The 20,010-nt window shown below is 36.0% G+C and overlaps 1 protein-coding gene across 3 annotated transcripts; it reads right to left on the reverse strand.

The window, feature by feature from the left end:
• Positions 1-11,641: 11,641 nt before the first annotated feature.
• On the reverse strand, positions 11,642-19,697 carry LOC115428257 (catenin beta-1-like). 3 transcript variants are annotated; one of them, XM_030147128.1, is made up of 17 exons: positions 19,475-19,697; positions 18,438-18,483; positions 17,607-17,816; positions 17,256-17,506; positions 16,904-17,142; positions 16,252-16,453; positions 15,932-16,076; positions 15,608-15,711; positions 15,171-15,305; positions 14,533-14,736; positions 14,263-14,421; positions 14,036-14,155; positions 13,760-13,910; positions 13,547-13,668; positions 13,183-13,243; positions 12,688-12,883; positions 11,642-12,594 (listed from the first exon to the last, which is right to left on the reverse strand). In XM_030147128.1, the coding sequence occupies exons 2-16, from the start codon at positions 18,448-18,450 to the stop codon at positions 12,693-12,695; spliced, it is 2,307 nt and encodes a 768-aa protein (XP_030002988.1). In that variant the 5' UTR covers positions 18,451-18,483; positions 19,475-19,697; the 3' UTR covers positions 11,642-12,594; positions 12,688-12,692. The 3 variants fall into 3 exon arrangements, with proteins under 3 accessions (XP_030002988.1, XP_030002987.1, XP_030002985.1); XM_030147127.1 differs by having other exon boundaries at positions 18,438-18,487; positions 19,491-19,694; XM_030147125.1 differs by having other exon boundaries at positions 18,438-18,487; positions 19,475-19,692.
• Between the last annotated feature and the right edge of the window lie 313 nt (positions 19,698-20,010).

Here is a 20,010-nt window from a genome sequence, read left to right on the forward strand (position 1 = left end):
CATGAATCATCACTCAGAATGACTGGCACAAAATATAAGTTCAGGTTCAATGGAAGTGTCTTTGACAGTGAATAGTTTCTTGTCTGGAAGTTAACCTTCGACAACAGACTATCTGCTGAATAGACGTGAAAGATCCTTTTGTGCCAGAAAGGCTTTGAGCTACAGACAAGTCTGTTAAGAGGCTGTTCAAGGTAAAAGAAAAGGCTAAACCTTCCCTCATTTGAATATGTCAAGTACTGTCAGGCTGCTTTTGTTGGTTTAGTGCACATTCTGAAATCCAGAGTTACAGGCGTTAGTGACTGTCCCTTCACCTCTTCATTTATTGGTACCATCCTCTGTACTTTGAAATCCTACATGTATTATTTGACAACACAGTGTTAACTATTATTCAGCGGTGGGATATGAGTACGTAGGCTATTCTTACTCTGATACTGCACTTAAGTACAAATTTGCATGTCATTATCCTCATAGCAAAATTGCCTAAGTCATACACTGTATGGACAAAAGTATGTGGACATGTTGAATTCAGGTGTTTCTTTTCTAACAGAGGTCTGGAATACAAAACAATTGCGACAAATGTCATAATATAGTTTTATATTGTGATAAATATCATAAATATTTATGTTTCTATCTCAAATCAGCATAAATAGGAGCTGAGCTGTAGCTATGATACAGTGGTGTGCAAAAATATTAGAACATTTGTCAAATCTGAAGAAACTGGAGGTTTATTTTTTTCCAGAGCCTGAATTTCACTATTTTGCCATCGCAAAAGGAAACAGCAAAGGTATGAGAATATTTCACCTACAAATTTATCAGTCCAGTCCTTTTTTTACATTTTACTCTAATACTTAGTATAGCCCCCCTTGGCAACAATCACAGCAGTGCATCTTTCTGGTATTGTGTCGATGTATTTTCTGAGAGTTTCAACCCCAGTGTCATTCCACGCTCTCTGAGGCTCATTCCAGAGAGTTTCCTTAGAGTTTCCTTAGATTGTTGCCAAGGGGGGGCACACTAAATATTAGAGTAAAATGTAAAAAATAGGACCAATGGCCCTGTAGCTTACCAAATTAAAAGCTTTGGGAAACGTATCCAGATGCCATTTATTATCATCCAGTTCTGTGTATTTATTATATTACAGAAATAGCCCATGTTTTGGTCATATTCCCATCAGATCTGTCAAAAATTCAAATTCCTACTTGATATCATTGATACTTACAGATTTATTGGATCAATCCACTTCCTATTTCTTATAATGGTGAAATTTTTCAAAGTCACACCAAATCCAGAATCAGATCCGGATCCAAATAATTTCACTAACGTTTGTTGACATCATCATAAAGAAGCTGTATACCAAGTTTGAAGTCAATCGGAATTGTAGTTTCGGAGAAGAAGATGATTGAAAGTTTTGTAACGGATGACAGACGATGACAGACGACGACAGACGACGACAGACGACGACAAACGACGACAAACGACGACGACGCATGATGACAGTAGCTTACAGCCTGTTGGCCGGTAAGCTAAAAAAGGACTGGACTGATAAATCTGTAGGTGACATATTCTCAGTACCTTTGCCGTTACCTTTTGCAATGGCAAAATAGTGAAATTCAGGCTCTGGGAACAAATAAACCACCTGTTTCTTAAGATTTGACAAGTGTTCTACTATTTTTGCACACAACTGTATGTCTGAATATTTTTGTCTATAAAGTTTATAAACATCAATATTTCCTTCCTTCCTTCCTTCCTTCCTTCCTTCATTCCTTCGTTCATTCGTTTTGAGCAGAAGAAAAAAACAGAACAATTTTATGTGTACAAGGCTCTAATAGCAGAGCAAATACATTAATAAATAAGGGTGATCAAGACAATATAGCAATTGCCATGTACACTAGTAATAACAAAATAAATTCAATGTGTACAGCTCAAAAAGAAGTGGAAAGAAGATAACGTATTAAATCCCAGCCCCATCTCACATTTATAAAACATAACACATTACTTTTGCTTCCTTAATGATATAGTAACATCTGTTTAGAGTTCTTATAATGTACGTAACCAATAGTAAACGGATTAGGAAAACCTTAAAGTTCACTGGAAGATTTTTCCTCCTCAGTGAGATGTGAAGAAAATATAGATTGCTAGTTGCGGTAGAGAAATATTATTTACAATCAGAGCATGAAAAATATTTCAGAAATGTAGAGATTTGAAAATTTTAAATCAGTCATGGATTAAAAAAAAAAAAAAAAAAAAAAATCTAAACAAAATTGATGTTGAGAGAAATTAAGTAAAAACCATCACTGAGGCATTTTGGAAGCAAAGATAACAACTGAAACCAAACTAACCAATGCAATGATATTTATTCCAATATAAAAGCAATAAATTTATCATTATTGTTTTGTATCCCAGACCCGTTAGAAAAGAAACACCTGGTGTATCATTAACAAACATAATAGGAAACTGTATAATATTTTAACATTCTGTGCCCGAAAGAATATACTAGAACACTGGACTTCTAATTAACCCCCTACTGTTTCTGGATGGAGGAAGCTGATACTGGAGCACATTCCACTTGACTTTTTGACATGTCTGGCACACTCTAGGATCAACATATTCAATCACATTTGGAAACCCTTCCTGGACTATACTGAAGGAAATGTGTCCTCAGTTCTGTCTCGAGCTTTCATCTGCTCTGGAATGAACTTTTTGTTGTATTGTATAGATATGAATGTGATGAGAATCTGTCTCCACGCTGACTGTGAATCGCTATTTCAGTTTTGACTGTGGTGCTGAGCTGTTTTGTTTTGTGTTGTTTTGAAAAATGAAAATTTAATAAATATATTCTTTAAAAAAAAAAAACACCTGAATTCAATGTGTCCCAGTACTTTTTTTTTTTTTAAATAAAGCTGTGAAGCTCTTGTCCACTACAGAGGACAAAATGCGTTGCTGGGTGTCAGGAGGATATAAATAACACTGGGTTACAAAAAAATGTTTTTTGCAAGTTGTCTAGGTTTTTTTAACTGAATTAGGACCATTTTGCACCGCTAAATCCAAAAATGACATCTGTTTTTCTCAATCAGGTCAGGTTTTTTTTTCTAAAAATATAATAAATATACAAAATATAATAATTAATACCAAAATAAGATTGGTAAGCACACTTTATGAAACCTGTGACTTGATTCCTGTTAGGTACAATGGTGTATTCACCGCAGATGTAGCAGAATACGTCAGGCTTATTTTTGCAAGATCTTCTAGTCGAAGCCATTTCATTCACCTGTAATATTAAAAAAAACCATTAATCATAAATTGGCAAAAGTAAAATCTTCAGAACTCATTTATTGCAAGAAATATGAAAGAATTTTGTATCATATGATGTGAAAATGCCCATAAATGTAAGCAAAAATGTTAAAAAGCCAATATGTAGCATAGTTCAGAAAGTTGACCTGATTGAGCAAAATTAATGTGATTTTTGGATTCAGCACACCAAAATGATCCTAAATCAGCTCAGAAAACTTCAACAATAAATTTGTTGTTGACCAGTGTAATCTGATGATCTTATGGAAGATGATAGACTGTAGATTCAACTAACGACAGTGTGTAACATAGTTCAAATGAGTTTAATCTAAAATACATAAAGCAAGTATTTAGACATTTCTGAGTGGAATATTTAATTGGTTTTCCAAGTGAAGTGGAAGTGGAAGTCCGGCCTGTTACTTGGCTGTACGTTGGTTTCCATCCCATCATGAACAGGTTTTCAGATGCAGAGGAAAAATGAAATTATTAGGTGGCTTCATGAGATGCCATTTACTGCTAAGATGGAACACGTTTGTTATAACAAATGAAATACACAAAACTATCAAAGGCCTGGAGATGGTTGACTTTGACTTTCTTTGTTTTTCCACTTTTTTACAAGCCCTCTTCGGTTTTGTATGTTTATTGATTTTGTATTCTGGCAATGCCGAATTCTTTTTTTTTTTTTTTTTTTTTTCAAACTTTATTTATAGAACTTTTCAACATTTATAAAACTTTTCATTTCACAAGTATGACATTTATAATTTCAAGCAATGTATTTATAATACAAAGATTGACACTAGACATAATAAACAAACAGAACCCAAGGCAAAACAAAAGAAAAAAAAAAAGGGTAATACAAACAAGACACACATAAAGACAGTGTAGACAGTGCATTCTGGTACCATTAGAGGAGGAGAGAAAATAAATAAACAAAACAGGTCAATAACAATATAAACACCTAAAATGTTTTTAAAGTTCCAGGCCAGGCAACATATTCATGCAGTGTAAAAGAGGCTCCCATATTTTGTAAAATTTATTGATAGAGTTATTTAGGGTGCACCTAATTTTTTCTAACTTTATATTAAGCACGATGTCTCTAATCCATTGATCGTGTGTTGGAGGTGATGAGTCCTTCCATTTGAAGAGAATGGTACGTCTGGCAAGTGAAGATGCAAAGGCCACAACTTTTTGTAGATTAACTGAAGGTACTGAGTCATCCGTGCATGAAATGAGACCGAAAATAGCAGTAAGAGGAGATGGCTGAATACGGCACCCATATGCCTTGGAAATAAAATAAAAAAAAAAAAAGAGTTCCAGAAAGGGGTCAGTTTGGAGCAGGACCATAACATGTGGTATACTGTTGCTGGGGCTTGCTTGCATCTGTCGCAGATAGGGTTTATGTCAGGGAATATTTTTGTAAGTTTAACTTTAGAGAAGTGCAGCAATGCCGAATTCTGTGTCTCGTGTTTTACATTTTGTGTGTAAGTTAAAAAAAAAAAAATTAATTAAAAAAATGTAAAAACACACCGATTTTAATTGAACTAAAGCAAAAAACTCATTTCACAAGATATATATTTAACAAGCATTGCGCTCAGTGACTGTTATTCATGCCTGTATGTACAGCTTTAAACTAATGAGGTGCTATTACTTTATATCATTTTTGCTATAAACCATATTCAGTTTGCTTAAGAAGAAAACCAGTTTAAGTTAGTCATCTTTTTAAACACCAGTATCCTTCAATGAGGTAATTAGAAAACTCTTTTCTGTATAATAATAATATGGAAGTGTTTACTTTAAAAGATAATGACACAAAGTTAAGGGGGAGTTAAGGGTGTAAATTGTGCTTGATGAAATTTAAATGTTTAATATATTAAATCAAGAACAGTGGATTCAAAATGCAGATTATATGTAGACTTTTGGACATACTAAGCCTCTAGGTAGAATATGTATTAATGTTTTGTTTTTCACATTTTACTGAAACTCCAAAAATTCAATATGACTGATTTCATTATCAAAGTCTTTTCACTGTTTTGTCTTCGACTTTCTTTGTTTCACCTTTTCTCCAAAGCCTGTTTTCTTTTGTATGTTGATTGATTTTGGTGTTCTGGCAATGCCCATTCAGTGTCTGGTGTTTTACATTCTGAGTGCTGTTTTAAAGTAATAAAATAAAATAAAATAAAATAAAATAAAAAAGACAGATTTCAATTGAACTAAAGCAAAAAACTCATTTCACAAGATATATATTTAACAAGCATTGCGCTCAGTGACTGTTATTCATGCCTGTATGTACAGCTTTAAACTAATGAGGTGCTATTACTTTATATCATTTTTGCTATAAACCATATTCAGTTTGCTTAAGAAGAAAACCACTTTAAGTTAGTCATCTTTTTAAACACCAGTATCCTTCAATGAGGTAATTAGAAAACTCTTTTCTGTATAATAATAATATGGAAGTGTTTACTTTAAAAGATAATGACACAAAGTTAAGGGGGAGTTAAGGGTGTAAATTGTACTTGATGAAATTTAAATGTTTAATATATTAAATCAAGAACAGTGGATTCAAAATGCAGATTATATGTAGACTTTTGGACATACTAAGCCTCTAGGTAGAATATGTATTAATGTTTTGTTTTTCACATTTTACTGAAACTCCAAAAATTCAATATGACTGATTTCATTATCAAAGTCTTTTCACTGTTTTGTCTTCGACTTTCTTTGTTTCACCTTTTCTCCAAAGCCTGTTTTCTTTTGTATGTTGATTGATTTTGGTGTTCTGGCAATGCCCATTCAGTGTCTGGTGTTTTACATTCTGAGTGCTGTTTTAAAGTAATAAAATAAAATAAAATAAAATAAAATAAAATAAAATAAAAAAGACAGATTTCAATTGAACTAAAGCAAAAAACTCATTTCACAAGATATATATTTAACAAGCATTGCGCTCAGTGACTGTTATTCATGCCTGTATGTACAGCTTTAAACTAATGAGGTGCTATTACTTTATATCATTTTTGCTATAAACCATATTCAGTTTGCTTAAGAAGAAAACCAGTTTAAGTTAGTCATCTTTTTAAACACCAGTATCCTTCAATGAGGTAATTAGAAAACTCTTTTCTGTATAATAATAATATGGAAGTGTTTACTTTAAAAGATAATGACACAAAGTTAAGGGGGAGTTAAGGGTGTAAATTGTACTTGATGAAATTTAAATGTTTAATATATTAAATCAAGAACAGTGGATTCAAAATGCAGATTATATGTAGACTTTTGGACATACTAAGCCTCTAGGTAGAATATGTATTAATGTTTTGTTTTTCACATTTTACTGAAACTCCAAAAATTCAATATGACTGATTTCATTATCAAAGTCTTTTCACTGTTTTGTCTTCGACTTTCTTTGTTTCACCTTTTCTCCAAAGCCTGTTTTCTTTTGTATGTTGATTGATTTTGGTGTTCTGGCAATGCCCATTCAGTGTCTGGTGTTTTACATTCTGAGTGCTGTTTTAAAGTAATAAAATAAAATAAAATAAAATAAAATAAAATAAAATAAAATAAAATAAAATAAAAAAGACAGATTTCAATTGAACTAAAGCAAAAAACTCATTTCACAAGATATATATTTAACAAGCATTGCGCTCAGTGACTGTTATTCATGCCTGTATGTACAGCTTTAAACTAATGAGGTGCTATTACTTTATATCATTTTTGCTATAAACCATATTCAGTTTGCTTAAGAAGAAAACCACTTTAAGTTAGTCATCTTTTTAAACACCAGTATCCTTCAATGAGGTAATTAGAAAACTCTTTTCTGTATAATAATAATATGGAAGTGTTTACTTTAAAAGATAATGACACAAAGTTAAGGGGGAGTTAAGGGTGTAAATTGTACTTGATGAAATTTAAATGTTTAATATATTAAATCAAGAACAGTGGATTCAAAATGCAGATTATATGTAGACTTTTGGACATACTAAGCCTCTAGGTAGAATATGTATTAATGTTTTGTTTTTCACATTTTACTGAAACTCCAAAAATTCAATATGACTGATTTCATTATCAAAGTCTTTTCACTGTTTTGTCTTCGACTTTCTTTGTTTCACCTTTTCTCCAAAGCCTGTTTTCTTTTGTATGTTGATTGATTTTGGTGTTCTGACAATGCCCATTCAGTGTCTGGTGTTTTACATTCTGAGTGCTGTTTTAAAGTAATAAAATAAAATAAAATAAAATAAAATAAAATAAAATAAAATAAAATAAAATAAAATAAAATAAAAAAGACAGATTTCAATTGAACTAAAGCAAAAAACTCATTTCACAAGATATATATTTAACAAGCATTGCGCTCAGTGACTGTTATTCATGCCTGTATGTACAGCTTTAAACTAATGAGGTGCTATTACTTTATATCATTTTTGCTATAAACCATATTCAGTTTGCTTAAGAAGAAAACCAGTTTAAGTTAGTCATCTTTTTAAACACCAGTATCCTTCAATGAGGTAATTAGAAAACTCTTTTCTGTATAATAATAATATGGAAGTGTTTACTTTAAAAGATAATGACCCAAAGTTAAGGGGGAGTTAAGGGTGTAAATTGTGCTTGATGAAATTTAAATGTTTAATATATTAAATCAAGAACAGTGGATTCAAAATACAGATTATATGTAGACTTTTGGACATACTAAGCCTCTAGGTAGAATATGTATTTTATGTTTTGTTTTTTTTAGCCCTGCGATGAACTGGCGACCTGTCCAGGTTGTACCCCACCTTCGCCCCTATGTAGCTGGGATAGGCTCCAAGCGACCCCCGTGACCCTAGTGAGGATAAAGGGGGTTCAGAAAATGAATGAAAGAATGAATGTTTTGTTTTTCACATTTTACGGAAACTACAAAAATTCAAGTCTTCACTGTTTTGCCATTGACCTTTTGTTTTGCCCTTTTCTCCAAAGCCTGTTTTCTTTTGTATATTGATTGATTTTGATGTTCTGGCAATGCCCGTTCTGTGTCCGGTGTTTCACATTCTGAGTGCCGTTTTAAAGTAAAAAAAATAAATAAATCTGAAAACAGACCAATTTTAATTGAACTAAAGCAAAAAATCTCATTTAACTAGGCATTTATTTAACAAGCATTGCGCTCAGTGACTGTTATTCATGCCTGTATGTACAGCTTTAAACTAATGAGGTGCTATTACTTTATATCATTTTTGCTATAAACCATATTCAGTTTGCTTAAGAAGAAAACCAGTTTAAGTTAGTCATCTTTTTAAACACCAGTATCCTTCAATGAGGTAATTAGAAAACTCTTTTCTGTATAATAATAATATGGAAGTGTTTACTTTAAAAGATAATGACACAAAGTTAAGGGGGAGTTAAGGGTGTAAATTGTACTTGATGAAATTTAAATGTTTAATATATTAAATCAAGAACAGTGGATTCAAAATGCAGATTATATGTAGACTTTTGGACATACTAAGCCTCTAGGTAGAATATGTATTAATGTTTTGTTTTTCACATTTTACTGAAACTCCAAAAATTCAATATGACTGATTTCATTATCAAAGTCTTTTCACTGTTTTGTCTTCGACTTTCTTTGTTTCACCTTTTCTCCAAAGCCTGTTTTCTTTTGTATGTTGATTGATTTTGGTGTTCTGGCAATGCCCATTCAGTGTCTGGTGTTTTACATTCTGAGTGCTGTTTTAAAGTAATAAAATAAAATAAAATAAAATAAAATAAAATAAAATAAAATAAAATAAAATAAAATAAAATAAAATAAAAAAGACAGATTTCAATTGAACTAAAGCAAAAAACTCATTTCACAAGATATATATTTAACAAGCATTGCGCTCAGTGACTGTTATTCATGCCTGTATGTACAGCTTTAAACTAATGAGGTGCTATTACTTTATATCATTTTTGCTATAAACCATATTCAGTTTGCTTAAGAAGAAAACCAGTTTAAGTTAGTCATCTTTTTAAACACCAGTATCCTTCAATGAGGTAATTAGAAAACTCTTTTCTGTATAATAATAATATGGAAGTGTTTACTTTAAAAGATAATGACCCAAAGTTAAGGGGGAGTTAAGGGTGTAAATTGTGCTTGATGAAATTTAAATGTTTAATATATTAAATCAAGAACAGTGGATTCAAAATACAGATTATATGTAGACTTTTGGACACACTAAGCCTCTAGGTAGAATATGTATTTTATGTTTTGTTTTTTTTAGCCCTGCGATGAACTGGCGACCTGTCCAGGTTGTACCCCACCTTCGCCCCTATGTAGCTGGGATAGGCTCCAAGCGACCCCCGTGACCCTAGTGAGGATAAAGGGGTTCAGAAAATGAATGAAAGAATGAATGTTTTGTTTTTCACATTTTACGGAAACTACAAAAATTCAAGTCTTCACTGTTTTGCCATTGACCTTTTGTTTTGCCCTTTTCTCCAAAGCCTGTTTTCTTTTGTATATTGATTGATTTTGATGTTCTGGCAATGCCCGTTCTGTGTCCGGTGTTTCACATTCTGAGTGCCGTTTTAAAGTAAAAAAAAAAAATAAATCTGAAAACAGACCAATTTTAATTGAACTAAAGCAAAAAATCTCATTTAACTAGGCATTTATTTAACAAGCATTGCGCTCAGTGACTGTTATTCATGCCTGTATGTACAGCTTTAAACTAATGAGGTGCTATTACTTTATATCATTTTTGCTATAAACCATATTCAGTTTGCTTAAGAAGAAAACCACTTTAAGTTAGTCATCTTTTTAAACACCAGTATCCTTCAATGAGGTAATTAGAAAACTCTTTTCTCTAAGATAATAATATGGACGTGTTTACCTTAAAAGATAATGACACAAAGTTAAAGGGGAGTTAAGGGTGTAAATTGTACTCAATGAAAACTAAATGTTTAATATATTAAATCAAGAACAGTGGATTCAAAATGACTCAAAATGCAGATTATATGTAGACTTTTGGACATACTAAGCCTCTAGGTAGAATATGTATTTTATGTTTTGTTTTTCACATTTTACTGAAACTCCAAAAATTCAATATGACTGATTTCATTATCAAAGTCTTTTCACTGTTTTGTCTTTGACTTTCTTTGTTTCCCCTTTTCTCCAAAGCCTGTTTTCTTTTGTATATTGATTGATTTTGGTGTTCTGGCAATGCCCATTCTGTGTCTGGTGTTTTACATTCTGAGTGCTGTTTTAAAGTAAAAAAAAAAAAAAAAAAAAAAAAAAAAAAAAAAAAAAAAAATCTGAAAACAGACCGATTTTAATTGAACTAAAGCAAAAAAAAAAAAAAAAAAAAAAAGTTTAACAAGGCATTTATTTAACAAGCATTGTGTTCAGTGACTGTTATTCATGCCTGTATGTACAGCTTTAAACTAATGAGGTGCTATTACTTTATATCATTTTTGCTATAAACCATATTCAGTTTGCTTAAGAAGAAAACCAGTTTAAGTTAGTCATCTTTTTAAACACCAGTATCCTTCAATGAGGTAATTAGAAAACTCTTTTCTGTATAATAATAATATGGAAGTGTTTACCTTAAAAGATTATGACACAAAGTTAAGGGGGAGTTAAGGGTGTAAATTGCATTTGATGAAAACTAAATGTTTAATATATTATATGATATATATTATATAGTTTGTTTGTGAAGCGTCTGAGTGTCCAAAAAAGCGCTATATAAGGGTGATGTATCATTATTATTATATTAAATCACAAACAGTGGACTCAAAATACAGATTATATGTAGACTTTTGGACATACTAAGCCTCTAGGTAGAATATGTATTTTATATATATATATATATATATATATTTTTTTTTACGTTAGTTTTACTGAAACTCCACAAATTCAATATGACTGATTTCATTATCAGAGTCTTTTCACTGTTTTGTCTTCGACTTTCTTTGTTTCCCCTTTTCTCCAAAGCCTGTTTTCTTTAGTATATTGATTGATTTTGGTGTTCTGGCAATGCCCATTCTGTGTCTGGTGTTTTACATTTTCTGTGCTGTTTTAAAAGTACAAAAATTATCTAAATAATAATCTAAATAATCTAAAAATAGATTGACTTTAATTGAACTAAAGCAAAAAACTAGGAACGATTACTACAACTCCTGAAGTATGCTACCTACAAAAGCTTGAGGCAGTTAAAGGTGCTGTCCTCATGTGGACTGTACCACCTCTGCCTCATCTGGTATCAGGAAAAACCCCCATAGTTTCCCTCAGGTTGGACATACCTATAAGGCCAAGTATTAACAAACAATGGGATGTGATGATTGGATTTTAACAGTTTGAATTTCCTGCCAAAATGTAACACCTTCAACACATTCCGTTACTCCAAGGACAAAAGACACAAGACAGACTCCATGAAATAAAATGCCATTTTATTGTTCAGCCGTGTCATAACCTCGTCTCCAAAATAAGCACAGCAGGACTACAACTGGTTCATCGACCTAGCTACCGTTGATAGCACATAAAACTGGGTTTTATTAGACCACCAGTGATAGCATTAAAGACTTTTCTATCAGACATCCAATGATAGCATACAAAATAGTTAACCTACAAGTGATACTGTATATAAAACACTTGTCTCTAGATTTATCCCCAACCCACCCTCAATTTCACCCGTATCCCCCTTTAGAACATTTGTGACACTGACATATTTTATGCTTAAACAAGCACATATTAAGAATGCATAATTCTCCATTTTTGAGATTATAAAAAAAAAAACTACACAATGTTACACTTTAAGTCAGAGTACAATTCAACTGATTATTAGTGTTCTACACATTCGGCCATAAACCAAAGGAACATTGTATAATATCACTATAACTTAACACTACATGTAATATACGTTTAAAAAAAAAAATTACAAATGATTAGCAATTGAAGATAAAATGAAGATGGCTAGTGCGAAGGCAAGCTGGGTCAGTACCATAACAGAGAATGAGTAATACAAAAAGAAATAAAAAAATAGAATAAGAAAAATAGAAACAAAAACTGATAAGAATACAGGCAAGGCTAAAACATATGTGTTTCCAACTTTTAAGATCCACCTCATGTGCATTCATCCATTTAGGTAACCTGCTTCCAGACCTCCATTGTGTGATTCCACATCTTACTGATTCTTAATCCCACTTCTTTCCCCTGTTTCAACTTGCTTAAACATTCCAGTGGCAACCATCTTCTTTGTTTTTGTGTTTCAGGCACTTTCCAAGACCTCTTATTCCACTCCATACCTTCAACAACTCTACAGGCCAATTATAATGCTGTTTCAGACAATACGGGCCGATCACAATGCAGGTTCTACTTGAATACAACTGTAAAAGAGCACAAGGGCATATTTGTAATAAAATGTTGCCAATAATTCCAACATTGACTTGACTATGAGGTGACAGAGTGAAGTGTCTTACCAATCCTACAGGTCGGTGTCAAACCAGGCCAGCTGGTTGCTGTCCATTAGGTCCTGGGTGTGACCGAGGTCTGGCAATGGATCAGTGTGGTGGCCCAGGTCTGGCAGAGTGTCAGCATGATAGTCAGCGCCTTCCATCATGGGGTCCAATAGGGTGTCCTGGCCGTAGGCTGCTGGGTAAGCGCGGTAGGCTGTGTCTTAAAAGTTAGGAAAGTAAAACACATAAGAACACTTAGAAGAAGTTCCTGTTCCAACTATTGCTTTTATCTACATGAAACTGGCTTCCAGTGCAGTGTGCCAAAACCACAACAGGACGTCATCAGCCAGTATACAACAGCCGTTTTTGGTCATTCTGGGTTTCCATAATGTAATTATCAAATCAAATTAGAGTGAAATATACAAATGGCATTTGATTTTGAAATATACATACAAATATTTTAAAGATATCTGATGAACCAAACAGAGATGTTTTATTAGATAGAGTAGGGGTACTCACCATCCTGCCTGTAAGCCAGAGGGTCTCCTTGAGCTCCCATATCCAGTCCCAGGTCTCCAGTCTGTAGTAAAGGCAAATGTAGAGTTAGTACAACTAAAACATTTGAGGAATAGATGTCCGTATCCTCGTGCTGCCCTAAATTTTAAACCATTTCGCCCAAATGAAACTTGCAATTATGCTATGTTTCTAAGAATGAAATAACATTAGCTCAGAGACAAAAAAGGAGCACAGCATCAAGGTGTACAACAGCCTCACTAAACTTATGACTACTGGGAACATTGATATTTCTTTTCTACCTTAACCTAACCTGCTTGGAAAAGACATGTAACATTTAACAGACAAACAGCTGTGTGTATTTATTCACCTCATTCCAGGCCATAGGCTCAGTTCTGAACAAAGAGCTGGTCAGCTCCACTGACAGACGTTTCTTATAATCCTGGGGCTTGTCCTCAGACATGCGGAAGAGGACGGCTGCAGCGTAGGTTGCTACAGGAAAGATGAGCAAATCCCATGTAACTAGAGATGGTAACAACAATTCAAAATACAGTATGTGAATAATCTGTATGTGTCTACTCACCAACACCCTCATTACGGGAATGAAGCAGCTCAGTGAGAGGGGCAGTGGCTCCTTCAGCCTCGATTGCCTCTGCAGCTTCCTTGTCCTGAGCCAGTTCACACAGGACACCTGCTGCCACACGCTGGATGTTCTCAACTGGAGAATACAGCAACTACACACCACAGACAAGATAAAAGTCATACCATAACCAACGAAAGCTGATTGATGATAAATATTGCAAAATGACTAAAAGATCTTAATTCATCTGTAAATTTCACTATGAAGTTGTTATTTTACCTGGACAAAGAGTGGAATGGTGTTAAGACCTCTGATAACAATTCTGTTGTGGACATCCCTGGCCAGGATGTGCAGGGCACCTGTGCAGCCTTCCACTATTTCCTCCATACGTACTCCCTCCTGTACAAATTGGTATTGGAAAAAAAGAAAAAAATTAAACATGTTGAACAGAAATATAGGAATCTGCTGGTTTGTGCCCAAATAAAGAAAGCCTCGAGTTTACACACCACAAACTGCTGCTGGTTGCCTCCCATGCTAGTGCGCCTCTGGGTGTCCTGGTGAGCTCGGACCAGGAGCTGGACCAGTCTTGGGATGGCTCCCTGCTCACGCAGAGCACTGTGGTTGGCCGGGCAAAGAGCCAGGTTGCGAATCAGACCAACGGTGGCCTACAGAGGTGAAAAATTTAAAGACATTTAGAAGAACCAAGTAATTTTAATACAAATGTTGCACTTTATCTAAGGATCTATGTGTAGGAGCAACAACGAAAGGACTGTGACCTTGATGAGTGGCCAATGGGACGGAGGGTGCAGGAGTTTGACCACCACAGGCAGGCCATAATGGAGACGCACAGCATTCTGGGCCATTTCAGCATCCTGGTGACGGGAAGTCAGGTGACGCAGAGCGCATACAGCCGGCTCTGTTATGTCCTCTCTGTCGCCGGCCCGAAGGACTGTTCGCACCAGGGCCTCAATACCTCCAACCTAAAAGGACCAGTTAATGAGACAGACTTCATAACAATAGAAAATGATCATAAACATCAAAGAATTAGAACAAAAAAGTGTACACAAAGCAATGGTGCTCCATGTTTGGGGATACTCAAACAAATAAATCTTGGTTTCCCAAATGTCAACAGGATTCAGAAATATTTTTACAGAAAAAAATTCACAACTTTTCCATAACAATTCAAACACTGACAATATAATTTTGATGTCATTCACAACCTTTAGGTATACGATCCACTCTGCACCCATTCTCATCTGAAAGTGAATATTTTCACAAGAAATGTGGGGTCTGCACCCCTAAACAGTTCAGCAAAACTCTTAATGAAATAATTTTTTGGAAAATTATACCTTGAAATTTGATGACTTCTCCAGTTTTTTCTGACCGTGGGAACCTTGTGCTATGAAATACATACCTGGCAGACCATGAGTTTGTTACTATAGTTGTTGCAGGTCAGGTTGGAGAGGATGCCAGCAGCACATGTCACTACATTGATGTCATCACTGCCCAGCAGCTGGACCAGGGTCCCCAGGAGACCCTCCATTCCCTCCTGCAGAGAGTAGAGCCAGATTTAAAAGGACAGAAAGCTCAGTGAGAGGCAGAAAGCAAGTTTCATCTTGGAACATTACATTAACACAGTTGCTGTTACTTGTGTGGGGAAGGCTCCTGTAGTACACTAGGTGTTCTTACACTGTTCACTGAAAATTTAGGATGATATTATCTGAATTTCATTTACTGAACAATAGAGCTTTATATTAGACATTTTTTTTAAATGGCATTTACACCAAGGTTATAACTACAATTCTTTACATCAGGAAGTTAACACGGACAGCACTTAAGATTCTGTTTAACCTGTTTAGTGGCAGCATCTGAAAGATTCCTCAGAGTCCATAGGCAGTTCTGGACCAGACGTTGGCTGGGGTCTGTCAGGTGGAGCCCCAAGGCCTGCATACCTCCTACAGATAAGCAAGCACACAGAAAACTACTTAACAACATGTGACAAGTTATTTCTCTTAAAAGGAAATCACAACTAAATACTGTATGTAAAAGTCAGAAATATGTATGTGCTAGTGCAAATCATTGACTCGAAACTTAAAAAAAAAACAAAACATGGAAGCCGTACACAAGTGATATTTACATTGCAATTCTATTCTTTGCTCCCAAGTATGTACGTACCAGCTTCTACGATGGCAGGCTTGTTGCTGGAGCAAACAGAGAGCACCTTGAGCACTCTGCTAGTGGTCCACAGCAGCTTCTCATATGTGAAGGTCCTCATGATGTTAACCAAAGCCTGAGGACCCCCACTGGCCAGAATGATCAGCTGAAATAAAGACAGAGTAAGTCATTATAAATTAGCCTTCACCAGTTTTTTAGCACATGTATCTATTGGTCCTTGTTATAACAGTTATTTTACAATTTTGAAATACAAGGTACAAGCAGAATGTAAAAAGGTGCATCGAACTCAGTGAAATGAAGCCTAATGTTTGTTTCAGTACCTTGCTCTCCTGATTGCCATAGGCCAGGATCTGCAGGCAATCAGTAGTGATTGCCAGGAATTTGACATTGGTATTAGACAACAGTGCCACCATCTTCTGCAATCCTCCAGCAAGGCGCACTGCCATCTTGGCCCCTTCCTGGTGCAACAGAAGATTGTGGAGGGTTGTGATGGCGTAGAACAACACACTGTCCACTGGTGAGCTGGAAAAAAAATACACACACAAATGAGAATCAGAAGCTTTGAAGGCAAAGTGCACTGTGCACAAACAGGGGTCGTACATGCTGTTAACAACTCCTCCTGCTGACATATCAGAGTGTACTACAGCAAGACACTGAACCCTAAGTTATACCCAGTGATTCTGAATGGGAGGGACACTGTAAAGTGCCTTCGGTGAAATTAAAAAAGCTGTTGGCTAAGAAGTTCTGTAATTAATATCTTGTTCATATTTGTGAGGCCTTTTCTTTCTTTGTAACTAGAAACTTGTCACTGTGCACACACTGGGAATTTCTGTGTTCTTGTACACCTCAACATTTTCCTCCTCTAAAACACAAGAATGCAGTGAAGCAGCAAAGCCTCTCTGTATTCATGTTGTTCTCAGTCTCTCCAACATTTCACAGGAAAAGAGCACCCCATTTCCCAGAGTTGCTCACCCAAGCATCTTGACAAGGGCAGGGATGCCTCCAGACTTGAAGATTGCAAGAAGCCCCTCACGGTGGTGAGAAAGATTGTGCAAGGTGCCTGCAGAGCAGCGAGCAGTCTCCACATCACCAGTGTTCTGCATGGCACGAACCACTGCTGAAACCATTTGCGGTGAGCGCATCAAAGCATGGCGAGATGCCTCTTTCTTTGACAGCTGATGCACCATTACAGCGGCTTTGTTTACAACAACCTAGACAAGACAAATATTGATAAGAAATACAAAATAATCTTAACCGATTCTACTCAATACCATGACAGTGAGTTAATTAAAAGTCATTTAGACATTTGAACTTGTTCATGTACCTGGTCTTCATCATTAAGTAGTTTGGTAAGTTCGGGGATGGCACGAGTGGCCAGCTCAGCGTCATCCTGATAGTTAATGAGATTTACAACAGCATGTTTCAGCATCTGAGAGGGCTCTGCCAAGCGCTGCACTGCTGTGGGGTGGGCAGCATCAAGCTGGGTGGGTGGAATCTGGATGCCCTCCTCCAAGGTCTCAGGGAACATGGCAGCACGCACACGCTGGGCTCGAGTCATGGCATAACCCTCAATGTCTGTAAAAATATCAGTAAAGAATTACTTTCTTTGATCTTCTTTCTCTACTAAATATCTTAAAAATATACAGCATAATTAAATAAATAATATCACATCTACCTGTAGTCTCTGGGGTGAAGGGCTGATTGAACTCCCAGTCATAGAGTGTTGGATCCTCCTCCTCGGCATCAGGGTTTCCCTTGCCACTCAGAGAGGGAGCTGTGGTGGTGACTCCAGACTGAATGCCTGAATCCAGGTAAGACTGTTGCTGCCACTGGCTGACTGCAGCCTTACTGTCGCCCATTGCCATGTCCAACTCCATCAAATCAGCTACAAAGGAGGCAGGAGGCAAAACACCATGAATCACATATAGTGAACATTGTATTTGATCATTTCACAACATTAAAGAAAACATGCTTCAAAGACCTTCAAACATTCTGTAATCATATGTTTAGCATTAAAATATTTGTAATCTTTAGTGTTTGGAAATTCTGTACGGAGAAATTAACGCAATGCTTGTAAATGGATACTGTATGTCTGTTTGGAATAGGAGGACCCCAGGAAGAGTAGCTGGTGTTCTGCATCAGCTAATGGGGATCCAAATAAATAAATAAATAAAGCAAGCACAGGATAGTCAAAAAAAAATCACAAGAAAAAGCTTGTATTCCTATATATGAGATCTGTGCTGACAAAGCATGTGCATATAAATGTAAAATTCCTTTTGCAATCCCATGTTGGATTTTTTCCCTTGGGAGGTCTGATGAAGCTTTTATAAAACGAGTGATTAAGAGAGATCGTGTAACATGTGCTCATTCATCTCCCATTTCTCTAACTTCCATTCAATTCCCACCTTTCAAGGTACATTGCTCAATCTGGCTAGAAAAATTTTATTTTATTTTTTTACATTTAGTTAAATAACGATCGATCTGTTAGCAAGTTTTCCATACTTACACTGGGTAGCCATTGTTCTTGTCTGCCCTCAGCCCGTACAGCAGATCTGTCTAGGTGGAAAAAAAAACAGGTATACAGTGGAAAATTATACAACTCACTCTTGACCTTAGCCTCTTAATTTTCAAAGCAATGCAAAGTCGTGGCGTTTAGACGACTCCGCAATGTGATGTCAATAATAACACCGCTGTCTTCTAAGCTACCTGGCCAACACTCAGATTCAGACGGGGCTTGTTTGACTTGCTAGCGTAGCGGAGGGGAAATGCCGAGCCTCCACCTCCAGTCGAGAGAGCAAAGCGGTGGGTATTTCCAGGCCAGCACGAACACAATTCACCATTCAGCGGCAACGAACATCAAAGGCATATTTCTCCCCTCCCCCTACCACGGCCAAGTTCCGACCTCGCAGCTTGGGTTTCCAATGAGAGAAACAACCCCCTCCACCCCGCAATCACTTCCACGACTCCTCCTTTCATCGTGAAAAGAACCCAACAATCCACCGTGTCATGACTTACCTAAAAAATATCAAGATTATCATGTTACACCGATAACCAAATATATGTAATTGACAGATGACTTAAATCGGAACAGCTACCCTGTGCTAACCCGCTAACAGGTTAGCTAGCTTACCTTGAAAGCTCACAACGCTAACCTAACGTGCGGAGCTAACCACTCCACTAGTTAGCGGACTAGCTAACATAAACAAACACAGCTTTGAGCTTCACCCACAATTTCACAATTACAGCGTCTTGCGCGGAGATACAAATAGTATAAGGATATAACAGAATACCAAATTAGTCCGTTAGTGAAATTAGGAGTTTCACGTAACCCCTTCCGATTTTGATTTTTGGGTTGGTTAGCTTAGCTAGGACGTATGAAAAGTAGATCCAAGCACCACCGTACAAAACCTGCTGTGCTGCCAGCCAAATCAGAAAACCCCACCGGAGCCCACTCCCTTGCCAAAGATGATTGTCTTTGGTGAATAAAAATTGACGCGCTACAAATACAGCGTTCAACGGCAGATACAAGCATAATATCTTTACCAGTGTCGAGCGTTACCTCCGTTGTTCTCGTCAGGAAAAAAATTCTTCTTTCTCTCGGCTGAAAATAGGAAAGGACTGCTAGGTGAACCACCCGTGTTAAATCCGAACCACACCCGCTGTTGCTCCGCCGAAGATGTTGCTTCCGCCTGTATGATCGAACGACAAGATGGCGAAGGGAGAAAATACAGTATTCTGCCGCACTCGATAAACTAGGGCGCCATTTTAAACAAAGTTATCGCATCGAAACTACTGTTCTAGACATATTATCAGACACTATTGTTGTTTTATACGTGAAGGACATTCGGCTCTTTAATTCCCGAGTTAGAGCTAAGCTAAGTTGAACGCAGCGGTGTGATGCAGTAGTGGTGAGGAGGGTGAGCTACATGCATTCATTAGACAGGAATGTGATTCATGAGCTGCCGTGATGGAAATGGGGCTTTAATTAAATTGCAGCCGTGTCGGAAAACACCAAAGTTTCCCCTAATAGATTCGAATTGTGGAAACATTCGATAAATTTGTCTTTTTTTGGGGAGGGT

This window comes from Sphaeramia orbicularis, chromosome 11 (assembly GCF_902148855.1).
Source record: "Sphaeramia orbicularis chromosome 11, fSphaOr1.1, whole genome shotgun sequence".
NCBI lineage: Eukaryota > Metazoa > Chordata > Actinopteri > Kurtiformes > Apogonidae > Sphaeramia > Sphaeramia orbicularis.